This window comes from Zosterops lateralis (assembly GCF_965231275.1).
Source record: "Zosterops lateralis genome assembly, chromosome: 33".
NCBI lineage: Eukaryota > Metazoa > Chordata > Aves > Passeriformes > Zosteropidae > Zosterops > Zosterops lateralis.
In genome coordinates this window covers 4,389,815-4,407,147 of record NC_139793.1, presented here as the reverse complement: position 1 = coordinate 4,407,147, position 17,333 = coordinate 4,389,815, and the positions used below count along the sequence as shown (strand labels likewise).

Sequence of the window (17,333 nt, the reverse complement as noted above, 5' to 3'; positions counted from 1 at the left end):
AAATAAGGAAGAGGAAAAGGAGGAAAAGGAGGAGGAAAAGGAGGAAAAGGAGGAGGAAAAGGAGGATTTGGGACAATAAAATCCCCTCCCCACATCCCAGAGGGAAAATCAGGAGGAACCCAAAAGGTTTGGGAACCCCAGGGGAGGTTTTGGGGACCCCAGGGCAGATTTCAGGAACCCCAGAGGTTTCAGGGATCTCAGGGGAGGTTTTGGAGTGAAATCCTGAGATTTTGGAATTTTAGGGGAGGTTTTGGGAGTCCCAGTGGAGGTTTTGGAGATTTCAGTGAAGGTTTTGGGGATCCAGGGGAGGTTTTGGGGCCCCCAGGGCAGATTTTGGGGATCCCGGGGCAGATTTTGGGGCAGAATCTCAAGGTTTTGGGGCCCCCAGGGCAGATTTTGAGGCAGAATCTCGAGGGTTTGGGTATTTCAGGGGAGGTTTTGGGGCGGAATCTGAGGAGGAGGTTTTGGGGCCCCCAGGGGAGGTTTTGGGGCCCCAGGGGAGGTTTTGGGGCCCCCAGGGGAGGTTTTGGGGTAGAATCTCAAGGTTTTGGGGCAGAATCTGGAGGGTTTGTGTATTTCAGGGGAGGTTTTGGGGCCCCCAGGGGAGGTTTTGGGGCAGAATCCCAGGGGAAGTTTTGGCAATCCCAGAGCAGGTTATGGGGTGGAATCCCGAGGTTTTGGGGGGCCGGACTCACCCTCGGGGGGCTCGGCCATGGGCGGGGTCAGGCAGTACATGTGGTACCCGCGGTCGCAGTCGTCACAGAACAGCAGCTGGTCCTGCCCCGGGACATCCCATCAGCCCCAGCCCAAAACTGCCCCAAAAAAAGCCTCTCCCGTGTCCCACAGGTCACTGAAAGGATCCCAGGTGGGTTTGGGGCCATTCCTGGGTGATTTTGTCCCCTCCCCAGGTGATTTTGGGGCCCTCCCAGGGGATTTTGGGGCCTTCCAAGGTGATTTTGTCCCTCCCAGGTAACTTTGGGGCATTCCAGGTGATTTTGGGGCTTCTCCCAAGTGATTTTGGGGTTCTCTCAGGTGATTTTGGGCCCCGCCAGGTGATTTTGGGGCCATTCCCAGATAATTTTGAGCACCCTCAGGTAACTTCAGGGGGCCCCCCAGGTGATTTTGGGCCCTCCCAGGTGATTTTGGGGCCCTCACAGGTAACTTTGGAGCCCTCCCAGGTGATTTTGGGGCCCTCACAGGTAACTTTGGAGCCCTCACAGGTGATTTTGGGGCATTCCCAGATGATTTTAGCCCCCCCCAAGATGAGTTTGGAGCCCTCCCAGGTGATTTTGTCCCCCGCTAGGTAATTTTGGAGCCCCCCCAGGTGATTTTTGAGCATTCCCAGGTAAATCTGGAGCCCTCCCAGGTAACTTTTGGGCCCTCCCAGGTAACTTTTAGGTGCTCTAAGGTGATTTTGGAGCCCTCCTAGGTAATTTTGAACCCCCCCCAGGTGACTTAGGGCCCCCTCAGGTAACTTTTAGGTCCCCTCAGGTGATTTTGGGGCCCTCCCAGGTGATTTTGGGGCCCTCCAGGTGATTTTGGAGCCCCCCCAGGTGGTTTTGGGGCATTCCCAGATGATTTAGGGCCCCCTCAGGTAACTTTTGTGCCCCCCCAGGTGCTCTGTGCTCTCACGTCGTTCTCGGAGGTGCCGCAGATGTTGCAGCACTTGCACTCGATGCACTGCCAGCGATAGGTCTTGACTGCGGCCATCATCACCGGGGTGAACTGCAGGCACGAGGGGTGCCCTGGGGACAGGGGGGACATTGGGGACATTGGGGACAGCCCAGGGACACCCCAGGGACATGGGGGACAGCCCAGGGACAGGGACACAGGGCACACCCTGCTGCCATCATCACCGGGGTGAACTGCAGGCAGGAGGGGTGCCCTGGGGACATTGGGGACATCAGGGGACATTGGGGACATCAGGGACATGGGGACACTGCAGGGACAGCCCAAGGACATGGGGGGACAGCCCAGGGACAGGGACACAGGGCACACCCTGCTGCCATCATCACCGGGGTGACCTGCAGGCACGACGGGTGCCCTGGGGACATCAGGGGGACATTGGGGACACTGCAGGAGGAGAAAACCCCTGGATCCACGATCCCAAATCTCTCCCAGGACCCCAAATCTCTCCCAGGACCCCAAATCCCCCCAGGATGACCCCAAATCCCCCAGGCCCCCCAGAATGACCCCAAATCCCCCCCAGGCCCCCCGGGATGACCCCAGATCCCCCCCAGGCCCCCCGGGATGACCCAGATCCCCCCCAAATCCCCCCCAGCCCCTGACCGGAGCGGCCGCAGTCGGAGCAGCTCACGAGCTCCTCGGGCTGTCCCGTCTTCTTGTTGATCTTGGAGTCCCCCAGGCAGAAATCGCAGTAATTGTTGGGAAGGGCCAACCCATCGGGGCCCTTCTTGGCTGGAAAAAAACGACATTTCCCCAGGGATTTTTGGGATTTTTCTGGATTTTTTGGGATTTTCCCTCCCTCGGGAATGAGCCGGGGCATTGAGATTTCCCTGGGGGATTTTTGAGATTTTTCCGGGATTTTTCTGGGAATTTTTCTGGGATTTTTTGAGAATTTCTCCCCTGGGGATGAGCAGGGGTTTTGCTCATTCCCAGGGGGATTTTTTTTTTTTTTATTTTTCTGGGATTTTTGGGATTTTTTTTCTGGGATTTTTTGGGAATTTCTCCCCCTTGGGATGAGTTGGAGTTTTGCTCATTCCCTGGGGGATTTTTGGGATTTTTCTGGGGATTTTTCTGGGATTTTTCTGGGAATTTTTCCGGGATTTTTCTAGGATTTTTTTCAGAATTTCTCCCCTGGGGATGAGCCAGGGTTTTGCTCATTCCCAGGGGGATTTTTGGGATTTTTCTGTGATTTTTGCAGGATTTTTTTAGGAATTTTTCCAGGATTTTTACGATTTTTCCGGGATTTTTCGGGGAATTTCCCATTCCCATTTTTGCCCAGCGTTTCCCGGGGCAGGGGGAAGTTTTTAACCCTTACATTTCTGCTCCTCGGAGCGCTGGGACACGGGGGTGGGGGGCTGCGAGTCGTCCTTGTCGTCGCCCTCCTCCTCGGCCAGGTGCGAGTGCGCGTAGTGGTAACTGAGCCCCGGGCGGTTCTTGTAGCGCTTCCCGCAGACTGCGGGGGGATATGGGGGGAGAAGGGGGTCAGGAGAGGGGTGGGGGAACAGAGAGCCAGCCCTGGACCCCAGACCCTGAGTCCTGAATCCCAAATACCCACTCCTGGACCCCAAATACCCAACCCTGGACCCCAAATACCCAGTCCTGGACCCCAAATCCCGAATCCTGGACCCCAAATACCCAACCCTGGACCCCAAATACCCACTCCTGGACCCCAAATCCCGAATCCTGGACCCCAAATACCCAGTCCTGGACCCCAAATCCCGAATCCTGGACCCCAAATACCCAGTCCTGGACCCCAAATACCCAGTCCTGGACCCCAAATCCCGAATCCTGGACCCCAAATACCCAGTCCTGGACCCCAAATCCCGAATCCTGGACCCCAAATACCCAACCCTGGACCCCAAATACCCAGTCCTGGACCCCAAATCCCGAATCCTGGACCCCAAATACCCAGTCCTGGACCCCAAATACCCAGTCCTGGACCCCAAATCCCGAATCCTGGACCCCAAATACCCAACCCTGGACCCCAAATACCCAGTCCTGGACCCCAAATCCCGAATCCTGGACCCCAAATACCCAACCCTGGACCCCAAATCCCGAATCCTGGACCCCAAATACCCACTCCTGGACCCCAAATCCCGAATCCTGGACCCCAAATACCCAGTCCTGGACCCCAAATCCCGAATCCTGAATCACAAACCCAAAATCGCAAATCCTGAATCCCAAATACCCAGTCCTGGACCCCAGATCCTGAATCACAAACCCAAAATCCTGAACTGCAAATCCTGAATCCCAAATACCCAATCCGGAACCTCAAATCCTGAATCCTGAACCCCAAATCCTGAATCCTGAATCACAAATACCCAATCCTGGACCCCAAATACCCAATCCTGGACCCCAAATACCCAATCCTGGACCCCAAATACCCAATCCTGGACCCCAAATCCTGAATCCTGAACCCCAAATCCTGAATCCTGAATCACAAATACCCAATCCTGGACCCCAAATACCCAATCCTGGACCCCAGATCCTGAATCCTCAATCCCAAATCCTGAATCCTGAACCCCAAATCCCGAATCCTGAACACCAAATCCTGAATCCTGAATCACAAACCCTGAATCCTGGACCCCAAATACCCAATCCTCAACCCCAAATCCTGAATCCTGAACACCAAATCCTGAATCCTAAATCCTGAATCCCAAATACCCAGTTCCTCAACCCCAGATCCTGAATACCAAATCCCAAATCCTGAACTGCAAACCCGAAATCGCAAATCCTGAATCCCAAACTCTGAATCCCCAATCCCAAATCTTGAATCCCAAATCCCCAATCCCAAATCCTGAATTCCAAACCTCAAACCCTGAATTGCAAATCTTGAATCCCAAATCCTGAATGCCAAATCCCAAATCCTGAAATGCAAATCCTGAGTCCCAAATCCCAAACCCCAAATCTCAAATCCTGAACTGCAAACCCCAAATCTCGAATCACAAACCCTGAATCCTGAACCCCAAATCCCCCAAACCCCAAATCGCAAATCCCCAAATCCTAAATTCCAAATTGCAAATCCCAAACCCCAAATCCTAAATCTCAAAGCTCAAATTCCAGGTAAATTCCCCGAGATCCCCAAAAGAATTCCACGTAAATTCCCTGAGATTTCCCAAAGGAATTCCAGGTAAATTCCCCTGGATCAACCCAATGGCAAAACCCTTCCTCGGAATGTATTGAAGAAATTCCCACCCCAAAAAATTCCCACCCCAAGGTGAAATCCTTGGGGATTTCTGGGAATTCTGGGGTTCCGAGGAGGGATTTGGGATTTGGGATTTGCCCACGGATCCACCCAAACCCCAAACCCCCAAATTTATCAGTTTTCCCCTTTCCCACCCCGGAATTTGGGGAATTCCTTTCTCCATCTGGTTCCTTGTGGATCAGGGAATCAACTCCAGCTTTTCCAGGTTTTTTTTTTTTGGGATTTTTCCTTCTCCAAGGACACCCCAAAATCCCTTTCCAGCCCTATTTTGGCATGGGAAGGATCCAGCTCCTTCCCAGCCTGAGGAATTGGGATAAAATCCCAAAAAAAACCAGCACTGGAGGGGAAATTCCCTATTTGTGTTCTCCCTGTTTTGGTTTTTTTTTTTTTTTTTCCATAAATTGGGAATGAGCCACTTTGGGATGAGATTTCCCAGATTTTTTGGAGCTTTTTTGGGAACACCACAAAGTTTCTGGATTTCCCCCAGACCGTGGAAAAATCAGGGAAAAAGCAGCTGGATCAGGGAAAAAGGGGCTGAAATTCCAAAAGGAGTTTTTTTTTTGGGACAAAACCCATGGGAATTGTCCTGGGATCAGTGGGATTCTTGGATTGGAGCAGCACCGAGGGCAGAGCAGCAATTCCAACCCGATTCCCACAAAATTCCTCATTTCCCTCCCAAATTCACTTTTTTTTTAGTTCCAAAATCACCTTTTTTTTTTCCCTCCCACCCCCTTTCAAAAACCTCCATCCCAAACTCCAAACACAATTCCTGGAATTCTCCTCTCGGGGTGAGGAAGGGGAGCCTGGGGAACATCCCAAAATTCCCGAATTTTTGTGGTTTTTTTTTCTTTTTTTAAAGGTGAAAAACAACCCCCCTGGGGGAGGAGCTCTGGGGGCAGCAGCGAATCCCGGGATTGAGGATTGGGGTGGAAAAATTCCGTGTTTTTCCCACCGCTGCCTCCACAGGGGGGGATTTTAATCTTTGTTTTCCCAAACTCGAAGGGTCAGGGGGTGTTGACGTCGCTCCCGTGGCCTTTTGGCTTCTCCCTCCCCGGGGCCTCCACAGGGGCATTTGATTATTATTATTATAATTATAAATAATTAATTTTTTTTTCTTTTTTTTTTCTTTTTTTTTTCTTTTTTTCTTTTTTTTTTTTTCTTTTTTTTTCTTTTTTTTTTTGATGGGGTTAAAAAAAATTAAAAAAAAAAGGGGGAATCAGGAAAGGGGAAATAAAAAATTAAAGGAAGGAAAATAAAAAGCAGGAAAAAAGGAGCAGAGAGAGAGCGGAACTACCTCGGTCGGGAGGTTTCAAGGAATGCTTTTGTTTGTAACTGTCTGAAACACAGAAAGAGAAGTGGTGAGAGGACACGGACACCAAACACACGCAAAAAACACGCAAAAACACGCAAAAAACACGGAAAAACACACAAAAACACACAAAACCACACAAAAACACGCAAAAAACATGCAAAAAACACACAAAAACACGCAAAAACACGGAAAAACCACACAACACACAAAAACATGGAAAATTGGGGGAAAAAAGGGCAGGAAAAACCACAAGGACCTCGAGGGGAGCCAGAGAATTCAGTGCTGGGAAGTGGCAGGACAGGAGGAGGAGGAGGAGGAGGAAGAGCAGGAAAAAAAGGAGCTTCGAGATTCCCCCGTTGGATTTTTGGGGGTTTTTGGGGATTTTTTGGGATTTTTTTGGGGATTTTTTTGGGATTTTTTGGGATTTTTTGGGGATTTTTTGGGGCATTTTTGGGGATTTTTTGGGGCATTTTTGGGGATTTTTTGGGGCATTTTTGGGGATTTTTGGGGGTTTTTTGGGGATTTTTGGGGGGTTTTTGGGGATTTTTTAGGGATTTTTGGGGGGTTTTTGGGGATTTTTTAGGGATTTTTGGGGATTTTATGGGGATTTTTTTGGGATTTTTTGGGGGATTTTGGGGGGATTTTTTAGGGATTTTTTGGGATTTTTTTGAGGATTTTTGGGGATTTTTGGGGGGATTTTGGGGGGATTTTTTGGGGATTTTTTAGGGATTTTTGGGGATTTTTTTGGGGATTTTTGGGGGGATTTTTGGGGGGATTTTTTGGGGATTTTTTGAGATTTTTTGGAGATTTTTTGGGATTTTTTTGGGGATTTTTGGGGATTTTTTTGGGGATTTTTTGGGGATTTTTTTGGGATTTTTTGGGGATTTTTTGGGGGGTTTTGGGGATTTTTTATCCTGATTTTTATCCTGTTGTTTCAACCATTCCCGGAATTCCCAGTGGGAAAATTCCAGGGGAGGAAAGTGAGAGGGGCCCTAAAAATCTCTGGTTTTTGGGGCTGAAATCTCATTTTCTGGGGTTGAAATCTCATTTTCTGGGGCTGAAATCTCATTTTTTGGGGGCTGAAATCTCATTTTTGGGGCTGAAATCTCATTTTTTGGGGGTAAAATCTCATTTTTTGGGGGTAAAATCTCATTTTTTGGGGCTGAAATCTCATTTTTTGGGGGCTGAAATCTCACTTTTTGGGGGTGAAATCTCATTTTTTGGGGGCTGAAATCTCATTTTTTGGGGCTGAAATCTCATTTTTTGGGGGTGAAATCTCATTTTTGGGGCTGAAATCCCATTTTTGGGGTGGGATCACTCACTGTCACAGGCGTAGGGTTTGTCCCTGTCCTCCAGAATCGCCGCGTCCAGTTTCTTCCGAGCGCCCCCGACGCCTTTTCCCTGAGGGAAAAATCGGGATTTTGGGGGAAAATGGGATGAGGAGAAGGGGGAGGGAAAATCCTGCAGGGGCACGGGGTGGGGATGGAAACAAATCCTGGGGAATTTGGGAAAAAATGACACGAAATCCTTGGGAATTTGGGAAAAAACTGACACCAAATCTTTGGGAATTTGGGAAAAAACTGACTCTAAATTCTTGGGAATTTGGGAAAAACTGACACCAAATCTTGGGGAATTTGGGAAAAAAATGACACCAAAACCTCAGGAATTTGGGAAAAAAAATGACAACAAACAACTGGGAATTTGGGAAAAAAATTACACCAAATCTTTGGGAATTTGGGAAAAAATGACACCAAATTCTTGGGAACTTGGGAAAAAACTGACACGAAATTTTTGGGAATTTGGGAAAAAACTGACACGAAATTCTTGGGAATTTGGGAAAAAAATGACACCAAAACCTCAGGAATTTGGGAAAAAAAATTACAACAAACCCTCAGGAATTTGGGAAAAAAAATTACAACAAACAATTGAGAATTTGGGAAAAACTGACACCAAATCTTTGGGAATTTGGGAAAAAATGACACCAAATTCTTGGGAACTTGGGAAAAAACTGACACGAAATTCTTGGGGATTTGGGAAAAAAATGACACCAAATTCTCATAAATTGGGAAAAACTGACACTAAATCCTGGGGAATTTGGGAAAAAGTGACACCAAACCTTCAGGAATTTGGGAAAAAAAATTAGAACAAACAATTGAGAATTTGAGAAAAAGTGACACCAAATCCTCGAGAATTTGGGAAAAAGTGACACCAAACCCTCGGGAATTTGGGAAAAATGGTTTGGAAGAATTTTTTTGTGCTGTTTTCCCTCACCTTGGCCTTGCCTTTCCCTCTCCTCTTGGGCGTGTCCTCCTCGTAATCCTCGTCGTCCAAATCGTCCAGGAAATCGTCCGGCTCCAGGATCCGCTGGGGACGGGCACAGGGGGGTCAGCAGGGGGGAAAATTGGGGGAAAGTGGGGGAAAAGTGGGGGAATAATGGGGGAAATATTGGGGAAATAATGGGGGAAAAACGGGGAAAAAATGGGGTGAAAATGGGGAAATAATGGGGGAAAAACAGGGAAAATATGGGGAAAATTTGGGGAAAATAATGGGGAAATAATGGGGGTAAATGTGGAAAATGGGGGAAAAATGGGAAAAAAATAGGGAAAAAATGTTCCAATCCTGGAATTCCCAGTTCCTCCTTGGAATTCCCATTTCCAGGTTCAGAACTCCCATCCCCACCTTCCTGGCCCGGCTGTTGGCCACGGGGAACTCCCCCAGGCTGTCGTGGTCCATTCCCCACCCCACAATTCCCATTCCCCGCTGCACAATTCCCATTCCCTGGTTCACAATTCCCATTTCCAGGTACAGAACTCCCATTCCCACCTTCCTGGCCCGGCTGTTGGCCACAGGGAACTCCCCCAGGCTGTCACTGTCCATTCCCCACCCCACAATTCCCATTCCCTGGTACAGAATTCCCATTTCCAGGTGGTAATTCCAGCTGTACCTTCCTGGCCCTGCTGTTGGTGACAGGAAACTCCCCCAGGCTGTCGATGTCCATTCCCCTGTTCACAATTCCCATTCCCCGGTTCAGAATTCCCATTTCCAGGTACAGAATTCCAGCTGTACCTTCCTGGCCCGGCTGTTGGCCACGGGGAACTCCCCCAGGCTGTCATTGTCCATTTCCCACCCCACAATTCCCATTCCCCGGTGCACAATTCCCATTTCCAGGTACAGAATTCCAGCTGTACCTTCCTGGCCCGGCTGTTGGTGACGGGGAACTCCCCCAGGCTGTCATTGTCCATTTCCCACCCCACAATTCCCATTCCCCGGTGCACAATTCCCATTTCCAGGTACAGAATTCCCATTTCCAGGTGGTAATTCCAGGCTGTACCTTCCTGGCCCGGCTGTTGGCCACAGGGAACTCCCCCAGGCTGTCGTCGTCCAGGCGGGGGTCGGGCAGGGCGCGTTTCTCCAGCGGGTCCGTCCTCAGCAGGGCCTCCAGGCTGCTCCCGTCCTGGGACAGCAGCCCCTCCTTCTTCAGGGCCTGATCCGTGTCTGGGCAGGGAAAAATTAATGGGGAATGATGGGGGAAATGGGGGAAAAATAGGGGGAAAAATGGGGGGGAATATGGGGGAAATATGGGGGAAAATGGGGGGAAAATAGGGGGAAAATGGGAGGAATATAGGGGAAAATTGGAAAAAAATAGGGGGAAATGGGGAAAAAATAGGGGGATAAATGGGGAAAAATAGGGAGGAAAGTATGGGTAAAATGGGGGGAAAAGTATGGGAAAAATGGGGAAAAGTATGGGAAAAATGGGGAAAAGTATGGGAAAAATGGGGAAAAAATAGGGAAAAAATGGGGGGATGGGAAGAAAAACGGGGAAAAAGGGGGAAAGAAAGAGAAAAAAGGGGGAAAAATAGGGAAAAAGGGAGAAAATGGGAAAAAGGGGGAAAAATGGGGGAAAAAGAGGGAAAAATAAGAAAAAAATGGGGGGAAATAGGACAAGGAAAAAAATAGGGGGGAAATGGGAAAAAAGGGGAAAAAATAGGAAAAAAACCCAGGGAAAAATAGGGAAAAAAAAAACGGAGAAAAAATAGAGGGAAAATGGGAAAAAAAGGGAAAAAAAAACCCAGGAAAATAATAGGAAAAAATGGGGGGAAATGGGAAAAAATGGGGAAAAAAAGGGGGGAAAAACCAGGAAAAAAAAAACAGGAAAAAAATAGGAAAAAAACAGGGGGAAATGGGAAGAAATGGGGGGGGGAATGGTGGGAAAAAAGGGGGAAAAATGAAAAAAATAGGGAAAAACGGGAGAAAAATAGAAAAAAAAACCAGAAAAAAATAGGAAAAACAGGGGAAAAATGGGAAAAAGGAGGGTGGGTGGTGGACACCGCCAGCTCCAGGGGGAATCCAGGGAATCCAGCAGGAGTTACCGGGTTTGATGGAGGGGAAGGAGAGCCGGGGGTCCTCCGGGGGGTGCGCGCGGCGTTTCTTGCGCCAGCGCCGGGCCGGGTACGAGTAGAGCTGTCCCGCTGCCAAACCTGGGGAGAAACCCCCAAAAATTCCCTAAAATCTGCCCAGGGCAGGGACAGAACTGCTGGGGATTGTCCCAGGGGGGATAAAACACTCCTGGACTTGACCAAAATAGCCCAAAGTGACCCTGGTTCCCTTCCCCTCCCGGTTGTTTTCCTGTTTTTTTATTTTCTCATCGTTGTCCTGGTGTTTCCCCATTTTTTTTTTTTTTCCCCGTGGTTTTCTGTCTCTTGCCATCTCCCCAGTGTTTTCCCAATGTTTTCCTCTTGTTTTCCTGGTGTTTCCTTGTTTTTCTCCTCCTCTTCCCTCTTTGTTTCCCTGTTATTTCCCCCGTTATTCTCCCATTGTTTCTCACCATTGCCCTGTTGTTTCTCATAATTGTCCCATCATTTCCCTGGGGTTTCCCATCTTTTATCATTGTTTCCCATAATTTCCCCATTGTTTCCCATCACTCTCCCATAATTTCCCTGTTGTTTCCCATCATTCTCCCATTGTTTCCCATCATTTCCCTGGAGTTTCCCATCATCATTTCCCTCCCATTCTCTCATCTTTTCCTCATTGTTTCTCTTTGTCCACCCATAATTTCCCATCATTCTCCCATCATTTCCCTGGGGTTTCCCATCATTCCCCCATAATTTCCCCATAATTTCCCCATCATCCCCCACCATTTCCCCCTCATTCCCCCATAATTTCCCCCACCACTTCCCCCTCATTCCCCCATCATTTCCCCCTCATTCCCCCATCATTTCCCCCACCATTTCCCCATCGTTCTCCCATCACTCCCCTGTAATTCCCCCACCATTTCCCCCCTCATTCCCCGTACCAGGCCCTCGGTGCCGTTTCTCCATCCAGATGTAGCAGTTGCTCTGGGCCACTCCAGTCTGGGAGTCCAGGAAGGGCAGGCGGACGCTGCGCTCGGCGCAGAGCCGGGCGTTGTAGCTGTGGCACTGCTCCATGGCGTCCCGGTAGTACTGCTCCCCCAGCCTGGGGATGGCACAGGGCACAGGGAATGGCACAGGTTAGAGCCAGGGATTGACACAGGGCACAGCACAGCACAGGCACAGCTCAGGGCAGAGCCGGGCGTTGTAGCTGTGGCACTGCTCCATGGCGTCCCGGTAGTACTGCTCCCCCAGCCTGGGAGGGCACAGGGATTGGTGAGGATTGGCACAGGGAATGGCACAGGGCACAAGGAATGGCACAGGCACAGCACAGGGCAGAGCCGGGCGTTGTAGCTGTGGCACTGCTCCATGGCAATGTCCCGGTAGTACTGCTCCCCCAGCCTGGGAGGGCACAGGGATTGGTGAGGATTGGCACAGGGATTAGCACAGGGAATGGCTGAGATTGGGACAGGGAATGGCAGAGATCAGCACAGGGATTGGCACAGGGAATGGCAGGGATTGGTGTCAGGAATGGCAAGGACAGGCACAGGGAATGGGACAGGGAATGGGACACAGAATAGCAAGGACACACAGAGGGAATGGTAGGATGGAGACAGGGAATGGCAGGGATCAGTGCTGGAAATGGCAGGGAATGGCACAGGGAATGGAAGAGGGAATGGCACAAGGAATGGAACAGGGAATAGCAAGGACAGACAGAGGGAATGGCAGAGATTGGGACTGGAAATGGCAGGGAATGGCACAGGGAATGGCACAGGGATTGGCACAGGGAATGGGGCCCAAGAGGGCTCATGGCCCAGCACTGGGAATGGGGAAATTGGGGAATGAGGGTTGTGCCTCAGGGAACTCAGGGAAACCAGTGGAGTGTCAGGGACACAACTGGGGAATATCAGGGATAAAACCCTGGAGAATATCGGGATAAACCTGGAAACCCTCAAGGATAAAACCCCAGAAAATATCAGGGTAAACCTGGAAACTCTCAGGGATACAACTGGAGAATATTGGGGATAAAACCTTGAAGAATATCAGGGATAAACCTGGAATCCCTCAGGGATAAAACCCTGGAAAATATCAGGGATACACGAGGAAATAGAGGGATTTAGAAGGAAATACAGGAATATACAAACATTTAGAAACAAGTACAGGGATTTAGGGGGAAATCCACGGATATACAAGGAAATACAAGAATATACAAGGACATACAAAGATTTAGAAGGAACCACGAGGATTTAGAGGAAAATTCATGGGTACAGAAGGAAATACAAAGATTTTAAGGGAACTACAGGGAAGGGTCCCCCCAGCTCGGCCTCCTCAGGACCCTCTCGCTGGGAATGAGGGCAGGAATGGGCAGGGAAGGACAGGGGATATTTGGGGATATTTGGGGATATTTAGGGATATCCAGAGATATTCAGGAATCTCCAGGGATGTGTTGGGATGACTCCCCCCGTCCTTGGCCTCTACAGGACGCTCTACAGGCAGTTCAGGGACACATAAAGCAGCTCAAAGAAACACAGGGACACATTAAAGGGAATTTTAAGCCTTTTACAGAATAAACTCTCCCTTTCTGCCCTTCCCAGGACCTTCTGAGGGCCAGACCTGCGGGACCCCCCCGGGACTCTGGGGACCCTCTCACACAAAACCCCTGAGGCCCTCCCGGCTTTGCGGAGGAGGATTTTAAGGTGTTTAAGGTGTCTTTAACCCCTCCCAGCAAAGTTCCCCCCGAACAATACGCGGTGTCCCCTCGGCCGCCCCCCCCTCCCCGCCCACTTGGTCCCGCCCGGCGCGCGGGGGGGTCACGGGGGGGCTCCGCTTCCCGCGCCCGGCCCGGACCGAACCATTCCCGCCCCGCGGGGGGGAACCGGGCTCTGAGGGGTTTGAGGGGAGCTCAGGGGGGGAACCCGCACTCACAGCTTGACCACATTCTGAACCACCGCCGCCATCTTGGCTCCGCCGCCGGGGCGCCGCGGGGCGCCTGCGCGGGGAAGGAAGGGGCGGGCTGAGGGAGGAGGAGGAGGAGGAGGAGGAGGAAGAGGAGGGAGAAGGATGGAGGGAGGAGGAGGAGGAGGAGCGGGGAGAGAGAGGGAGAAAAGGGAGGAGGAGGGAAAGGAGAAGGCGGAGAAGGCGGAGGAGAAGGAAAGGGGAGAGTGGAGTCCTCCCGGCCGCTGGGCGGCGCTGTGCGCGCGGCGCGCATGCGCGGGGGAAAAGGGCGGGAAACAAGGCGAGAGGGGAAAAAAGGCGGGAAAAGGGGCGCGCGCGCGAAGGTCTGAGGGGGAAAAAGGGCGGGAAAAGGATCTGAGGGAGAAAAGTGCAGAAAAAAGGGGGAAAATCCTAGAAAAAGGAATGGAGGAAGGTGCGAGGAGAAAAGGGAGGGGATTGGGGATGAAGGAGGGAGGCAGAGTGGGGGATATGGGGGGAGAATAAGGGGGATGTGGAGGAGGGAGAGTGAGCGGGGAAATGGAGGGGACAGAACGAGGGGGAAAATGAGTGACAAAATGAGAGGAGAATGAGGGGAAAAAATGGGAGAGAAGAAGGAGGGAGAGTGAGGGAGAAATGGGCAGAAGTGAGGGAGAAATGAACAGAAATTGAGGGGGAAATAATGGAAAATTAGTGATTTTATCCTGAAAAAAAAAAAAAAAAGCCTTGAGAGACCCCATTTCTCCCCACAACTCCCTGGAATGAGAATGGAGGTGAGATCCCCTTGTCCCAATGGATAAAACGAGAGGAAACAGCCTCGAGTTTCAACAGGAGAAGTTTATTCAGCAAAGTTCCTTCACGGGAAGGTTTGTCCTGCTCAGGGATGTGGTGGAAATCCTGGAATTATCCAAAAAAAACCTCCAGGATGTGGCACAAGGGGGTTCAGTGGTGACCTGGTTGGATTTGATGATCCCAAAGGTCTTTTTTTAACCTCAATATTTTCATGGAAAGGGAGAAGAGGGAGAATGGAAAGGGAATTTAGGGAAGGGCAATGGGAAGGAGGTTTTTTGGGGGATAAAAATGAAAAAGGGGTGAAGGTTGGGAGGGAAATGGGAAATAAATGAAGGACAGGAGAGGATGAGTTTAGGGATAAGTGAGGATGGATCCCTCAGACCCCAAATCTCCCCAAATTCTGTGTCTGTTTATGTTCCAAACCAAACCCAACCACCCTCAAAGCCTCTTCACCCCCAAAAACTCCTACTAAAATAAAAAAAATCCTTTTTTTTTTAGCTCTTTTTCCCTTTTTATCAAACCTAAATGAACTAAATATGTTCAAATTTATCTCCCTCAGGACAAAAATCACTCAGAGATCCAAAAGTGAGTGTGGTGTGATGTCAACTTCCAGGTGAGTTCATCATTTCCAGGTGAGTTCATCATTTCCAGGTGAGTTCATCATTTCCAGGTGAGTTTATCATTTCCAGGTGAGCTCCTCCCTCATTTCCAGGTGAGTTTATCATTTCCAGGTGAGTTCATCATTTCCAGGTGAGTTCATCATTTCCAGGTGAGTTCCTAATTTCCAGGTGAGCTCCTCCCTCATTTTCAGGTGAGTTCCTCATTTCCAGTTCAGTTTTTCTCTCTTTTCCCTTTTTATTCCACATTTTTTTTTCCTTTTTTTTCTGGAAATTTGCCTTTTTTTCCCCCCTCAAGGTCAAACCCTCCCTGGCCCGGAAATCCTGGGATAACCAGGGAGTGGAGCTTAATTAATGAATTAATTAATTAACCAAGTCCAGCTTTGATCGAGTCCAAACTCCCCCAGCAAAGGGAGGGGAAGGGGGAGCTGAGTCACCGATGACTCAAATTCTTGGAATTGGGAATAAATCGCTTTTTGGCAGCTCAAATAAATCATTAATTAACTCGGGGAGTGGTTAATTAGGGGGGGGAGGAAGGGAAAGAGGTTCCTGTTCAAAGGAAAAGGGATTTCCAAATGGTTTATTAATGATTGAACTTTAATTAAGGAAGTTAATTAACTTTTTTTTTTTTTTGGTGGTTTTTTGTGGGTTTTTTTTGGTTTTTTTGGGGTTTTTTTGGGTTTTTTTCGTGGGTTTTTTTTGTGTTTTTTTTTTTTTTTTTTTTTTTCAGATGAGATTGGAGAGAAAAAAAAACATTTCGGGGATAAAGTTTTTATATAAATACAGAAATTGCTTTATTTAGATAAAGAAATTCTTTATGTAAATAAAGAAAAAAAAATTCGGGGATAAAGTTTTTATATAAATAAAGGAATTACTGGGGGTAATTTCAGGGCAAAGCACAAAAATTTTGGGGATAATTTCAAGGGGTTTTAGCAAATATGATGTGGGAGGGAGGGAAGAGGGGTGAGAAAAGGAAAAAAAAAATCACCTTTTTATGGTAAAAAAAACCCCAAAACAAGCCAAAATCTGGCAAATTAAAGGAGCTTTTTCAGGACTGGAGCAGAGGGACAAAACTGGGGAGAAAAGGGAAAAAAATGGGGGAGAAAAGGGAAAAAAACTGGGGGAGAAAAAGGGACAAAATTGGGGGAGAAAAGGGACAAAACTGGGGAGAAAAAAGGGAAAAAATTGAGAGAAAAAAAAGAACAAAACTGGGGGAGAAAAGGGAAAAAATTGGGAGAGAAAAGGGGACAAAATTGGGTGAGAAAAAGGACAAAATTGGGGGAGAAAAGGGAAAAAAATGGGGAGAAAAGGGACAAAATGGGGGAGAAAAAAGGGAAAAAATGGAGAGAAAAGGGACAAAATTGTGGGGAAAAAGGACAAAATTGGGGAAAAAAAAGGGACAAAATTGGGAGAGAAAAGGGGACAAAACTGGGGGGAAAAAGGGAAAAATTCGGGGAGATAAAGGGACAAAATTTGGGGAGAAAAGGGACAAAATGGGGGAGAAAAAAGGGAAAAAATGGAGAGAAAAGGGACAAAACTCAAACCTGAGTTTTCCCATCAAAACCTCTCGTCCCTGGGGTTAATTAATCACAAACGAGACTCTGGAATTGGTTTTGAGGAGGAAAAAAAATTTAAAATAAATAAAAAATGGACAGAACATGGAGGGGAGTAAAGACTTTAGAGCAGGGAAGAATTGGACTGAATAAAAATCACACCTCGAGCCTGATTAACCTCAATTCTTTAATTATTTTACAGATGAAAACCTGGAAAAAAATTGTTTTAGTCCCGAATTTTGGGCGTTTTCACCCAAAACGATTTGGGATTTCAGCCGCGGAGGGGGAAGGGAAGGAAGAGGCCGGACAAAGGTTCATTAGCCAGGGAATTTAATGAGTCATTAGTGAGATAATCCAAATTATCTCGTGGGCTCAGCCAGGAGGGGCCGCCCGGGGGGAATCCTGGTCTCTGTTCTGGGCTCAAACTCCCAAAATTCGGTGAAATAATCCAAATTCCTGAGCCTGGAGGAGGAACCCGCCCTGTCCCCGAGCTCCAGCCCTTTCCAGTTTTATTTTTTTTTTGTCCAAATTCCCAAAAATCCAACGGGAATTTCCCTCCTTCCCATCCCACCCCTGTCCAGTGACAAATCCAGCTCCACCTGCACCTCAAAATGAGATTTTTGGTGGTTTTTTTACATCTTTTTGATAATTTCTAGTTCCAGTTGAGCCCCAGAGGAGGATTTTTATTTTGTTTTGTCCTTTCCATGGGTTGAATTCCTGAAAGAACAGCCCTGTTGGGATCTCTGGGCCCCTCCAGGGGAGTTTTGGTTCCTCCATGAGGAGTTTTGGTTCCCCCAGGGGAGTTTTGGCTCCCCCAGGTGAGTTTTGGCTCCTCCAGGGGGGAGTTTTGGTTCCCCCAGGTGAGTTTTGGTTCCTCCAGGTGAGTTT

General features: G+C 48.8%; 1 protein-coding gene across 1 annotated transcript; it reads right to left on the bottom strand.

The window, feature by feature from the left end:
• Positions 1-654: 654 nt before the first annotated feature.
• Positions 655-13,529, bottom strand: DPF2 (double PHD fingers 2; the record flags this gene model as incomplete). The annotated part of the gene is made up of 10 exons (XM_083881338.1): positions 13,478-13,529; positions 11,497-11,657; positions 10,574-10,681; positions 9,535-9,698; positions 8,475-8,567; positions 7,526-7,604; positions 3,002-3,139; positions 2,290-2,418; positions 1,633-1,745; positions 655-777 (listed from the first exon to the last, which is right to left on the bottom strand). Exons 1-10 carry the CDS (start codon positions 13,507-13,509, stop codon positions 655-657), a joined length of 1,140 nt encoding a protein of 379 aa, XP_083737464.1. The 5' UTR covers positions 13,510-13,529.
• Between the last annotated feature and the right edge of the window lie 3,804 nt (positions 13,530-17,333).